Raw genomic sequence first — 14680 nt, forward strand, 5'->3', positions numbered from 1 at the left:
GAATTCATGAATCAGTATATTATGGATCACAAGTTATTGTAATATTTAATATATACAGTAAAAATAAACATGGGAATACTTTGACCTAGAATAAACAGTATTTGAAGAAAAGTGGTAAATAGCATTTTTCTTACCCACAATACTGCACTTCGAAAGTTCCTGTCAGGTTTGATAATTCATGCTCTATCTGCAATAGTTTTATACATGCATATAATATACACAGGTTTTGGACAATATAATGGAAACCACTAGGATCATGGCATCATAATTTTGAAATATCTGTAAAACCGTCAAAAGCTTGTTTGTTTTTATCTTTTTTTTTATTTATTAGTAGTGTTGATTAATATATTTTGCTAAAATTGCTGTTTCTTTTTAGATATCATCAGCAAAAGGTAATTAAAATTCATTAAAATGACAAACCTATTGGACTTTCACAGAAGTCAAATTTTCTGGTGATCTTCTGGCAGGCGCTAGCGTAACGAAAACAGCCGAAAATTTGGTGTATCAAGAAGTACTGTCCGAAAGCAATGACAGCCTTTGAGAAAGAGGGAAAAACCTCCCCGTTAAATCAAAACTCCGGAAGACAACCGAAACTTTCGGATAGAGATGGTCGGACTCTTACGCGAACTGTTAGAAAGGATCACAAAATTACAGTTCCCAAAATTACTGCAGAGCTTAATGACCACCTGGAGAACCCAGTTTCCACGAAAACTGTTTGCCGGGAGCTGCATAAAGCCGGATTTCAGGGGAGGGCTGCGATCAGAAAACGACTATTTTCAAAAAGAAGCGTTGCAAAATGTGTAGAGTGGAGCAAAAACCTACAGAAATGTTACCTAGGGCAGTGGAAGAATGTTATTTTCTCGGACGACTCATCTGTTACCTTATTTCCGACCACCGGTCGAGTATATGTGTGGAGACAGACAGAAGAAGCATTTGATACAGACTGCCTTCTTCCAACTGTTAAACACGGAGGAGGATCTGTGATGATCTGTGTGGCTATATCTTGGAAATTTGCAGGCTCAATCGTTTCTCTTCATGGCAGAATTAATAGTGAAGACTATTTAAGCATTTTATCTGATCAAATTCAACCTATGGTAACGGAATTGATTACGGAGGGAAACGCAATCTTTTATGATGATAATGCACCAATTCACACAGCTAAATTTGTTATTGAATGGCACGATGAGCATCTTATCTGGCTACTGCAATGCACGGATCTCAATATTATTGAACGCTTATGGTGTATTTTAGGAAAACAAGTAAGGAGTCAATATCCTTCATCCTCCACCATCATCGCAACAAGAAATGGAGACTATATTAGCCGAAGAATGGACAAGAGTTCATTCGGAAACAATTCAAACTTTGTACGAGTCCATACCTCGTAGAATTCAAGCTGTAATTACTGCCAAAGGCAGCTTACCCCGTATTAGAGTAAAATTTGTTTGAAATTTTAAGGTGTTTCCACTGTTTTGTCCAATCCCTGTATATATATAAATATATATATATATATATATATATATATATATATATATATATATATATATATATATAAATTAAAAGGGTAAAGGCTTATCAATTTATTAATTTAATAATAAATCAACAATTAATAAATTTTACCAAGCCCTTCGGTATGTAAGCACCATTATCGGTGGAGAACTTATTTAAAAGTTCATATACATTTATAAACATAATTAAGGGATCAGCAAATATTTGCTTCACCATATACCGAAGTTCAGTAATAGCAGCTAAAAAAGCTGAGACTCCAACAGATAGCATTACTTGTAACTCACAAAGGCAAAAACAAGAGAAGAAAAAAAACAATGAAACCTAACCATTCGGAAGTTAATCGTAGACGCGTTCCTGGATTATGAGTGATAAATACTCAATTTCCTTCATCAATACGATATTGCAGGAAATTGAGTATTTATCACTCATAATCCAGAAACGCGTCTACGATTAACTTCGGAATGGTTAGTTTTCATTGTTTTTTCTTCTTGTTTTTGCCTTTGTGAGTTACAAGTAATTCTATCTGTTGGAGTCTCAGCTTTTTTAGCTGCTATTTCTGATCTTCGGTATATGGTGAAGCAAATATTTGCTGATCCCTTTATTATGTTTATAAATGTATATATATATATATATATATATATATATATATATATATATATATATATATATATATATATATATATATACTTTGTATTTGATTCAGTCATGCGTCTGCGGCCATACTGGAGAACCGCCTGTAGTCGAAGAAATGGATCCCCAGGACATTTTCTTTGTAAGCCTAGTACTTATTTTATTGGACTCTTTTCGCCGAACCGCTTTGTTACGGGGACGTAAAGACACAAATATTAGATGTCAAACGATGGTAGGGGACAAACACAGGCATATTTCAATTTCCGTCTACCAAATCCACTCACAAGGCTTTGGTTGACTCGGCGCTATAGTAGAAGACACTTGTCTAAGGTGCAACGCAGTGGGACTGAACTCGGAACCATGTGGTTGGTAAGCGACCTACTTACCACACAGCCACGCCTGCGCCTATATATAAAATATATAAAATGAAATATTTTATTCACCTAACTTGGAATCTGTAATTCGGAAATATTTTTGATATTCAGCATTCAATTATCCGTGTTTAGCTGCGCGGATTATACCGACTAACAAGGTGCCTGTCGTTACAAAGTTACACAGTTTTACCAGCTGAGTAAACTGGGGCAATGTAAAATGAAGTGCGTTGTCGACCGGTCCAAGAATCGAAATCGCAATCTTACGATGAGTCTAACACCCTAACCTCTAATCTATGCATCTGTATATATACTGGGTTGTCCATTTCTCTCGGGTTTATCGTATAGGTAAGACGAAAGATTTTTATGCTCACCGGCGGCACACACCTTTGCATCTATACATTCAGTGAAGCTTTAGCTAGCGTCGAGCGTTTATTGACTGCTATTTCCCGAAACAATTGGTACTTTGTTGTACTACTATTTCCTATATATAATTCTACATTGACGGTGCTTTATTTTGCTGGAAAATAGTACTATTGTTTTGAATATAATACTACTGCATTTTGATAATATGTATAATTTATATTTAATTAAGTAAAAGTAATAAAACTCATCAAGGTGATCATGGATCCATTGAAAATGTTGGTTAGTTACAACCTTATAAACCGTGGTTCATATATTTATATATTTAGAAATAAGTAGTAAACGGAGAGGTAATTAATAAAATTATTTATTAATTATAGAATATGACAACAACTCTGACAGCTGTTTCGATTCACAGATCTTTAGATAATGGATTTATAAAATTAATATCATTATAAGTTGAATCGCTTCAGAGGTTGTAAAGATATACCGAATAGAAACCCCAACTTGAAATAGCTTGTATTTCTACTCGGTATGCCTTTACCATCTCTGGAGAGATTCATCTTACAATGATTTTAACTTTATAAATTATCTAAATATTTGCGAATCGAAACAGCTGTCAGAGATATCATATTTTATAATTAATAAATAATCTTATTAATTACCTCTCCCTTTTCTCTTTATTCTTTATAATTTTTATATATACACACTGGGGGGAAATAAATAATTGTACATGTCAAACTTCTTTATTGATTTAATTACTAATGAACATAAACGGGATATACCAATACTATATTTGCATACACATGCATAAACTAAGAGTATGCAAAAGAAACTAATAAATTATAGTAACTAATGAATTTATATAGAATTTATATATAATTACAAACATATGTACACACACACACACACATACATACACACACACACACACCCACACATACACACACACACACACACACACACACACACACACACACACACACACACACATATATATATATATATATATATATATATATATATATATATATATATATATATATATATATATATATATATATATACATATATACTTACATATGTGTGTGTTGCGCGCATGAAAGAGGGAGAGACAGACAGACAGAGAGGATGAGAGGGAGAAAATAAATATCTACTCACAACTCTAGATATGTTTTCATTGAACTTCTTAAATGTCGAATTGAAAATCAGATGAAATACAAAGGTGTTGCTCCAGCCTAGATAAGGATATAAAAATGGAAGAGAATGTTTGCTTTAATAAATGAGATACATGAGGTGAGTTTTATTGAGATCGAGGAAGCTGAAAACGGATTCACAACCGTCAAATGCATGAACGACACACGATTACATTTCTTTTGTTCATGACACATAGACACTATAGAGGACAAAGGAGCATGAGAAATATGTAAAAGGTTACCTAGTTTATTAGGGTTACAGCTTTACTATTGCTAGTTGGGCAAAAGTTTCTAACGGAAGAATAATCGTTCTAATCAGAAACCAGAACATTTTATCCGACAGAAATGACATCAATTTAATCACACGCACGCTTACATAAATATAAACCATCATTCCTAAACACGCATAGATTAGAGAACAGCCATATATCCGCATCTACTCACACAGTATATTTCACATAAATGCACATTCACGTAAATACATCTTCATACACACAGACACATTTATTATTTATTTAAAGGACACAATATTTTATGTGCTACTAATCGATTCATATAATGGAAAAGATCACAAATATATTCTTCAGGCACAAACTATGTATCATAACGAATGAATAAAATTGAATAAGAGAGAAAACGTGAAAAAGCTGAGAAGGAAGCATATAAAAAACGAGGAAGGTTAAAAGAAATAGAAAACGGAACCGAAAAACGAAATCTTTTAAACTAAAATGCAGAAAGTAAAAAGTAACGAAATTAAGAGTTATCCCCTTCGTCCTTAAATGACAAGGGTGGAAAGATATCAGCAAGGTAATAAGGGATAGGCGGAATTTTCCAATTCTTCTAAATATATTTATAAACGTTTCCGACATAAGAATAAAAGGAAGGCTACTAGGTTGGCTAACCATGTTGGAGTTTGCAAGCTAACAAAAGAACGCATGTGTTTAAGTGGAACAGAAACTCAGAAATCTACATGGTATGTTACTGGATCAAACAAATGTAGCCTATGTTTAGCTGAAAGAGCACAAATCCTTTTCATTTCTAGGATCCCTAACTCTCTACTGAAACTTAGGTCTGAAATGTTCAGTGGGTGCAAACATATGTATAAATATAATTCGAAGGACTGGAAAGTCTTTTTCCTGAAAAGTAACTTGCAGTCAACCCCTCGTTTGGCTAATTTACTACTTTCGAGGTTCTGCTAGCTATGATACATATGTAGCTTGGATTTTATCTTCACCATTCCCTTAATTTTGGATGTTTATTCGCATCTGCAAAAACCACTGTTGCTAACCATAATCTAAAAAGATAAACTTTTTTCAACTTATTGTATTTGGATACGAGAAAACATCACAACCATCTGCGCCAATAAACCATGTCTGTTCCCAAAAGTTGCTTTTTTTACTTCTTCTACGGATTGCTTGAAGCTCATTAATTTCCCCCACTTTGATCCTTGGATCTTACCCAAACATATTAATACGTCTGTACCACCAGATACTCCTGAGCCAGTTTTAGTCTGTCCCACAAGAGGAGTCGATGCAAGATGTGGCGAAACAATTGTTGTGATTGATAATATAATCCCGTATTTGTTATATATACATGTATATATATATATATATATATATATATATATATATATATATATATATATATATATACTTGTTCGTACACACTCTCAAACACGCATATGTATAAATACACTTATACGTATTCACAGTATGCAAAGTTGTAGCTCTACTTGACTAAACATTCCGAATTTGTTATGTATATAAACAGATTGGCTGTCTGCTTCTCTGGGATTGGTTATGTAATAAAAAAAAAACACCTCTCAGGAGATCACAATAAGTTTTAAATATTGATTTTAATAAGGTGTTCAGAAATTGTTCAATCTACGGAGAGAGTTGAAATCGCCATATTTGTATACCTACTATGGATGTTTACACATATAAATATGTATATATATATATATATATATATATATATATATATATATATATATATATATATATATATATATATATATATATATATATATATATATATATATATATATATATATGAGGGTGAGTTTGTTTTGGGTTTAAACTGCGTCTAGTCACCTTGCTATATGTATATATGTATATATATATATATATATATATATATATATATATATATATATATATATATATATATATATATATATATATATATATATACATATGTATGTATATCAAGGTGACTAGACGCCATTTAAACCAAAAACAAACTCACCGTCACTAAAATGCGACCGAGTGTAGAGGGAGCAGCAGCATTGCTAGAAATATCAGTCATATACTCTTTAGCCACAGTTCTATTTCACTGCTTGGAGAGACAACCTCCCCACCGCAAGCATGATGCATTGCATTAGCATGATAACTTCGTATAGAAATTAATACTAATCAGAAATGCTTATTCCGTCCCGTGTGAAGCTGAACTTACGCCTGCCAGTATTTATAGAAAATATAAATATATATATATATATATATACATGTGTGTGTGTGTGTGTGTGTGTGTGTGTGTGTGTGTGTGTGTGTGTGTGTGTGTGTGTGTGTGTGTGTGTGTGTGTGTGTGTGTGTAAAATATCTTGCCATGCGAAGGCTGTTTTGGTGAAATTGTTCTAACAATTTGAAATGTCGTTCATAACACGTACATATTTCAGAAGAATACAACAGGAATAGTAAGATAAACGATTTGTGAAGAGCCAATTTTGTGTTGTTATTTATATGTCGTTGATGCCAAAAGCGTGACTCCAAGTCATCAAATTCTTGTGCCGACCTTTGAATTCGTAGATGTAGTTCTGAGTCTAGATTACCTTTTCTTTATTGATTTAAACAAGTCATTCAAGACTGTTAATTGAAATGCTCTGTGGCTAATTCTAATGTAAATAAGTTGCCCCCAAAAATTGTGTATATGATGACGGCTTTGCTTTAAGATGTGAAGGTTAAGGTTAATTTTGGTGGTAGGCTCTGTGAATATCTTTGCCCTGGAAAATGGTATAAAGCAAGCAGATCCTGATGCACCCACCCTTTTTGCAACCTAGAGTGGGAGCTGTCACACGCTTTTCAAAACTCCAATGAGAATATCTACATAAAATATCAAACAACAGGGAATATTTTTAATCTGTCCAGGGTGAAATCCAAAACAAATGTTTTTACTTCACTCATTAGGGATCCTTTATACGCTTACCATTTCAACCTTGCCAGTCACTTTGAAATGAACTTTCAATCTCTTGTTTCTGCATTTCACACAGTTTGTGATCATTTTGGCTTGACCATCAACTTTTAAAAATTTAAAAGTTGCAATGTTTCTACCTGCACTTGGTGTTGTTTGCAATCCCTCAAATGTTTTCGTTATATATATATATATATGCATGTTTGTGTCTGTTTTTGCGTCTGTATCTGTCACACTATCACCGCTTGAAAACCGGTCTTCGTTTGTTTGCAAGCCTTAACTTGGTGGTTCAGCAAAAGAGTCAGATAGAATAAAAATCAGGCTTAAAAAAGAACTGGGGTTGATTTATTCGACTAAAATTCTTTACGGCGGTGCCCCAGCATGGTCGAAGTCTAATGACTGAAACAGGTAAATAAGGTAAGCAAGATACAATAACTATTTAAATGTGTTTAACCTTTCATCTGTAATAAAGCAGGTTTAATTATATCAGAAAATAAAAAACACTGACCTATGAAATCGTTCTTATTACATAAGTTTCCGATGCAACAAGCAACACAGGAAGATCCACTCTTCCATTTTTTGCATGTAAAGATATTGCTTGTCATAGCATCAATGCATTTTCGGTATGTGCTGCAGGATTTTTCAAACTTCAGTGTAACACCATCGATTGATACTTTCATGCGGCATACAGGCTGTAACAATAAACACAGACACCATATACTAGTACCTCAACGACAACAACATAGGAGATAAACGGTTAGTCATTGCTCTTAAAATTATCAAAAGACAACTAAGGAAATGTTCTTTTCTACTCTAGGCACAAAGAGGGGTCCGGTCGATTAGATCAAGCTTTCTCTATTGGAGCCATATGCCCCCCCCCCCTAGGATGGCATGAAACATTCTTTGGGGTCACAAAGCTGAGTTTGAAAAATAGGGAGCAACAGGATACTACGGCAGAGAAAATTTGGGAATCATAAAATATTAACATGTAGGTACGTATTTTATTTGTAAAATGCACATTACATATATACAGATAAGACACACGTTTATATGCGCTTATAATTATAATTGGTCATCCTTAGTGGAGGCGCAATGGCCCAGTGGTTAGGGCAGTGGACTCGCGGTCATAGGATCGCGGGTTCGATTCCAAGACCGGGCGCTGTGAGTGTTTATTGAGCGAAAACACCTAAAGCTCCACGAGGCTCCGGCATGGGGATGGTGGCGAACCCTGCTGTACTCTTTCACCACAACTTTCTCTCACTCTTACTACATGTTTCTGTTGTGCCTGTAATTCAAAGGGTCAGCCTTGTCACACTGTGTCACGCTGAATCTCCCCGAGGACTACGTTAAGGGTACACGTATCTGTGGAGTGCTCAGCCACTTGCACGTTAATTTCACGAGCAGGCTGTTCCGTTGATCGGATCAACTGGAACCCTCGACGTCGTAAGCGTACGGAGTGCCAACAGGTCATCATTATGAGGTAATTTTCTATTACACTCATATATGTACCTAAAGGACAGATGTTAAAATATTAGATTATGAGTGCTGTGTGTCTGGTTCGTATGATGATCAGCTACATATCATTGCATCATACCAAATTGCTCCAAAATTTTAATGCTACAAGGCATACATACATAATGGACATCGCGGAAAGCTAAGTGACCAGTATTAATAAAAACCTCCACTTCAAGATTATTGATGACATAGAAAATCCATCCAATCAACAATGTCCATGCTAACTGGTGAACATCCGCACAAGTCACTTTACGATTCATTTTTCTTTTTGCCTTGTGAAATTATACCACTTCTTTCTCTCTTTCTCTGCTTATTTCATCCTACTTCTGCTCTTGATTCTTTATCTGCTTGTTAAATTATATTTTTATGCGCTGTTAGTGTGCAAGTGTTTACTTGTTTTTACTTCATTTTACCTAAGTTGTTACGTTACTTCAAATATCATAAATATTCCATCTAAGTCCATAGCGTCACAGGCGAGGGAGAAAAGGTCGATCCGCCAAGTTAAATCATTGATCAATCATTCAAATTGGACCCAAGCGCTCAGGAAAACTGTTTCTTCACATACGAGTATATGATTTATTTTTAAAAAATAACTATAATTAAAAAGGGCTTTGAGAAGAATTCAAACTAAGATGGGCAATCAAGAGGGAGGTAAGAGGCCGAGGGTACCCTGCAAACAAACGAACAATTCATTAGAAAATTAGATAACATCACTCTTATATGCACTTTTATACAACTATTAAATTATTAATCAATTTAATAATACAATAATTGGTCACTGAATAGTATTATATACTTAATTTAATTAGAGTAAAATTTAATATTGAACTATGTTTAAAAGAATATAACAAAATATATTATAAAATCATTTTTCTTTAAAAGTGAAAATACATTTTCAATATACTTCGCTAACTCCTTTTCGCCATTCGAGTTTGATTCAACAATAGGCCAGTCCTATTTTCTCCATCTCGCTTGCTTTAGCTATCACCTTTATAATTTAGTTTCTTTTCACCAAATTAATTTTCTTTCTGGATTGTCAACTGAAAAGGGAACGATGAACCTTTGTCTTGATATTTTTTATCTTTTTATAAGCATAAATCTTCTCTGTTGTTTCTGATTATTAAAAGCCTTTGATTTAGTTAACTGCGTAATGTATTAACTGTATAAACTTGGTTTTAGATCCAATTGTATTCTCGGATAAAAAAAGCATATTGATTTACATTACTCTGTATTCAATTCTGACGAAAACACTTAAAACTATTCTCTTGTTTATTCAACTTTTTTGAAAACATTTATTTCAGATAAACCTGGCAAGTGCATCTCAAAAGAGTGTAGACAGTATTCTGACGAATACGTGCTTATGGATTCATTAAAATTCCACAAAATTCTACCACGCCTATGCGTCTGCTATGTAAGATTTCGTTCTTAAATGAAAGTATGCGTTCCGGCAAACTGAAAAAAAAATATCTGGAGATTGCACATAGAGATAAGAGAGACAAGCCACTAGATTTCCTCAAAAGGTTACGTGATGAGTTTCAAGGAAGGATGACAGTGGATCACATGTTCACTAAAAAGCAGCAAGAGTAGACAGAGGAATGTGGGCGTCTTACAAGATAGCAAATTCAGTTGCAAAAACTGGTAAGCCTCACACTATTGGTGAATCTTTGATCATACCTGCAGTGGCTGTAGTACTCCCAACAGTCATGGATCAGAGTCCACAAAATGTTGCTAGTGTTATTCCTCTGAGTGACTCATCAGTATCATGACGGATTGATGAAATGGCAGCTGATGTTGAAAGCCAATTAATTTCAAAACTTAAGGTAAATGACTTCTCACTGCAAATAGATGACTCAACTCCCACCTGATAATTCTGCGATTTTAACAGCATTTGTTAGGTTTCATAATGATATATGTCAAGAATTAATGACCGGTACGAAATGGGAATCCATCTTCAAAAAGCTCGAGGCCTAGTTTGAAGAGAACAACATTCCACTGAAGAACATTGTGGCTTGTGCAACAGATGGCACTGCTGCTATGATCGCAAGATATCGGAGATACCGTGCTCACTTAAAAAATTGTTCCGAATGTAAAGTGCTTTTCGTGGACTGTGTTCTTCATCCACAGCATCTGGTTGCCAAACATACAGCAGGATATTGTGTGATGCACTTATGAATGTTATCAAAGCTGTGAACTTGATGAAAAACAATGCACTGCAAGATCACCTCTTTAATCAATTATCTGAAAATAACGACGAGGAATTTCAACGACTTGTGTTGAATACTGAAGTCAGATGGATACCGAAGGGCAATTGCCTGCATCATTTTGTTGCACTTTTTCGAGTGATACAGAACTTGGAGAGAAACCTGATGCAAAGGGAATTTTTTTTACTTGTGTGACATACTTGAAAAGATAAATGTCCTTAGCAATGAATCTGTTTTCTTACACAGAGAAAATCTGTTTTCTTACACAGAGAAAATTAAAACCGTCAACGGGAAACTAAGTTATTCCGGTTGAATCTTGAAAGATGGGAATTTGCAGGTTTCTTCCTGAGCAAGCATATCCATCGAGCTGCCTGATGATGACTTGGCATTTTCTGTTGATCATTTGAAGCAGTTACATAATGATATGGAAATTCGCTTCTCTGATCTACTGCAAATAATGGTGCCGCAGTGGTTTGTGGATCCCTTCGATGTTGATCCATCTGAAATCTATATTGATAAAGGCGCAAGAGTGGCTGTGTGGTACGTAGCTTGCTTACCAACCACATGGTTCCGGTTTCAGTCCCACTGCGTGGCAACTTGAGCAAGACTATTCCATTATAGCCACGGGCTGACCAAAGTCTTGTGAGTGGATTTGGTAGACGGAATCTGAAAGAAGCCAGTCGTGTATATGTATATATATATATATGTGTGTGTGTGTGTGTGTGTGTGTGTGTGTGTGTGTGTGCGTGTGTGTGTGTGTGTGTGTTTTTCCGACCACCATCGCTTGACAACCGATGCTGGTGCGCTTACGTCCCCGTAACTTAGCGGTTCGGCAAAAAGTGACGGATAGAATAAGTACTAGACTTACAAAGAATAAGTCCTTGGGTCGATTTTCTCGACTAAAGGCGGTGCTCCAGCATGGCCGTAGTCAAATGACTGAACAAGTAAAAGAGTATATAAGAACGCTTCATTGAACTTCAAATAACACAGCAGCTCTAGCAGGGTCCGAGTGTGGAGGATACCAGAAGCTGTGGATGAATGAAGTGATCTCTAAAAAGTACCCATTACTCTGTAAAAACGTTAAGTTGCTTTTACTCGCTTTTCCCACATCTTATTTAGTTGAGTTAGGTTTCAGTCGGGTAATTTGTCTGCTGTCAATGTCTCGAAATCGCCTTGACGTAGAAAGAAGAGGAGATATACGTCTCACACTGACGGCTCTGAAACCAAACATTGATAAGTTGGTAACCCAGCATCAGTCGCAGGGACACCATTGAAATCAGGAAATGTAAATTGAAATTGTTATTTTTTGCTTCGTAAATATAAATAAATTTATTTCAATGAAATATTTATTTAACGTTTTTTTTTTTCAATTTACAACTGGGGTGGATGTTTGATGCAAAACTACAACTTTGAATGTTTCATTCTACTTCTCTAGATGCGTTAAGTTGAGGAACAGAATGGAGATAAAGAATTAAATTAGCATAGGGGCCATAACGATTTCGCATTGATTTAGAAGAGGCCACAGCCAGAATGAAGTTGAGAACCACTCGATTAGATCGACCCCAGTTGGCACTACTACTTAATTAATCGACCCCGAAAGGATGAAAAACAGAGTCGACCTCGGCGGAATTTGAACTCAGAACGTAAAGACAGACAGAATACCGCTGAGCATGCTAACGTCTCTGCCATATTGCCGCCTGACAACAAAGGAAATGTTGAAAGATGATTGCAAACCCTGTATTATCTCCTGTAAAATCTATTGAAATTTACTACATCTAAATGAGGTCTTATAAATGCAGCGTCCTCAGATGACGTGTCAATATGATCATCGAAATACGGCCTGTAACACCGCTCCGTCAGACGTCATCACCCCATCCGCCAGACGCCAGCAGACGCACATAAGCATGCAAGCGCGCACACACATACGCACGCACACACACACACAATACACACACACAGAACACACACACACACACACACACCACACACACACAATAATAATTCTGTATAATTCGGTCAGAACTTCGTTCTCGGGGGAACGCACACTGTAATTTTCTGTGCAAACTGTACGAACAGTCGTATAAGATGATAAATCAAAATAAAGAGTAAAATATGATAATCAAAATGGAACAGAAAATGAATAACTGGATACAAAAAATATGTTTCTCTTCTGCATAGATATTCTATAGCTCTAAAATGGAAACATAATATACTTGCATGGAATTTCATGGGAAAAACAAGATAGATCTAGACTTCTTTAGAGGAACCACTCGACCACAACAACATTCTTAATATTCTTTCTTCGGACGTTAGATCTTGAAGTAGATAAGTTATAAACATAAGCGTATAAATATTGGGTTTAAAAGCTCTTTGGATAGAAAGGGTCGAAAGATTCCCGTGGGACTCGGTCCCACATTTCTTGTAAGCATGATTAACGTTCTACCATTAGACCAAACATTCCTTGGAGTTTCTGTGTTTATTTTAGAAACTTTATTCTTTACCAGCAAGAATTGTACGTTGTTGACGTCATAAGAATTCATAAACTTCAAGGAAGGAACATGAAATGATTCTTCCTTGGCACGTTAGATGTCGAAGACAAGGTATAACCCAATAACAAGAACAAAATATGGTAATGATGTAGCCCCCCTGATATAGAAGGACCTCTAGGAACGATCTATGTACATCCCCCACCGTCCAAGATATCCTTGAAGACCAAGAAAAAGTGCTTTCTTTAACACCTTTCCCACTTCTTTAATTTTGCTTTCAATATTATTGTAACTTCTTCGCTGCGTTATATTTACATTTCTAAATTGTAGCTCCCAATGTCCCTTGTAAATATCGTCCCATAGCAAAGCTTCCAGATTTCAGGGGAAATCGAACAGTCCTCTACCTGTTGTTACATACACAACTACTAGCCTGATGACACCACCTTAAGAATAAGAATCTCTTGATTTCATATGAACTTTGTGCAGCATCCAGAAAGAGTGTTGTCCAACCTGCCCATATTTTGAAATTTGGAGATTTCACGGATAATTCTGCTAGGCAATCGCTCAAATAGAAAATCCTACGCGATAAGACTATTTCAAGATCATCAAAGTTGGGTGTGAGTGTGTGCAGTTCAGAGACCCTGATCCTGCTGGTGGCTACCATTTCTCATTTTGCTATATGAGGTCATTGAGTAACGGGGTTTTCTTCCAAGATGACTCCAGGACAATTACTCCACACTTACAACTCTGTCGAAGAAGGAAAAGGAAGATGCTACACTTAAGTTTCTGGGCCGAGTGGCACCTTATATTCTTGAACAAGGCACTTCATTTCACGTTGCTCGTCTACTCAGTTGTAAGTGTGTAACCAGCTTATTGCTGGTCACCCCCTCTCCCTTTAAATGTGTAATCCTTGTTGTTCTGCTGTGTCAAAGGTGGGAAAAGAGCGGATGTCTGTATCTGCTTGCGACTACATAGGCACCGAAAACAATTGTGAATGCATGGTACAAGCTACTTGGCCATACTGGCTTTATGTGAGGGTTATGAGTATATTATAACAAAAAGGAAGAAAGGAACATTTCAATTTACCTCATCACCTGTACAGTTTGTCACTTCTGATTCATTGCACATCATCCTTGAACATGTTTGACACTGCAAATTCCGTTGAAATAACGAGTAATCTATACAATACAATAAAATATCCATATTTAGGAACCAAATATGTAATG

General features: G+C 35.7%; 1 protein-coding gene across 2 annotated transcripts in view; it reads right to left on the reverse strand.

Moving 5' to 3' along the window:
- Nucleotides 1–14680, reverse strand: part of LOC106869292 (uncharacterized) — a 247362-nt gene that overhangs the window by 39978 nt on the left and 192704 nt on the right. For both annotated transcript variants that reach the window (XR_016238965.1, XM_089345317.1), the window contains exons 54-57: nucleotides 14541–14632; nucleotides 7761–7944; nucleotides 4032–4108; nucleotides 135–187 (exon numbers count right to left, since the gene is read on the reverse strand). Coding sequence is in view for 1 of the 2 variants with exons in the window: in XM_089345317.1 (XP_089201443.1) it covers nucleotides 135–187; nucleotides 4032–4108; nucleotides 7761–7944; nucleotides 14541–14632 (406 nt within the window). In the remaining variant the exon portion in view is untranslated. The remainder of the gene's footprint in view (nucleotides 1–134; nucleotides 188–4031; nucleotides 4109–7760; nucleotides 7945–14540; nucleotides 14633–14680) is intronic.

Source organism: Octopus bimaculoides, chromosome 29 (assembly GCF_046866305.1).
Source record: "Octopus bimaculoides isolate indiv1 chromosome 29, ASM4686630v1, whole genome shotgun sequence".
Classification (NCBI taxonomy): domain Eukaryota; kingdom Metazoa; phylum Mollusca; class Cephalopoda; order Octopoda; family Octopodidae; genus Octopus; species Octopus bimaculoides.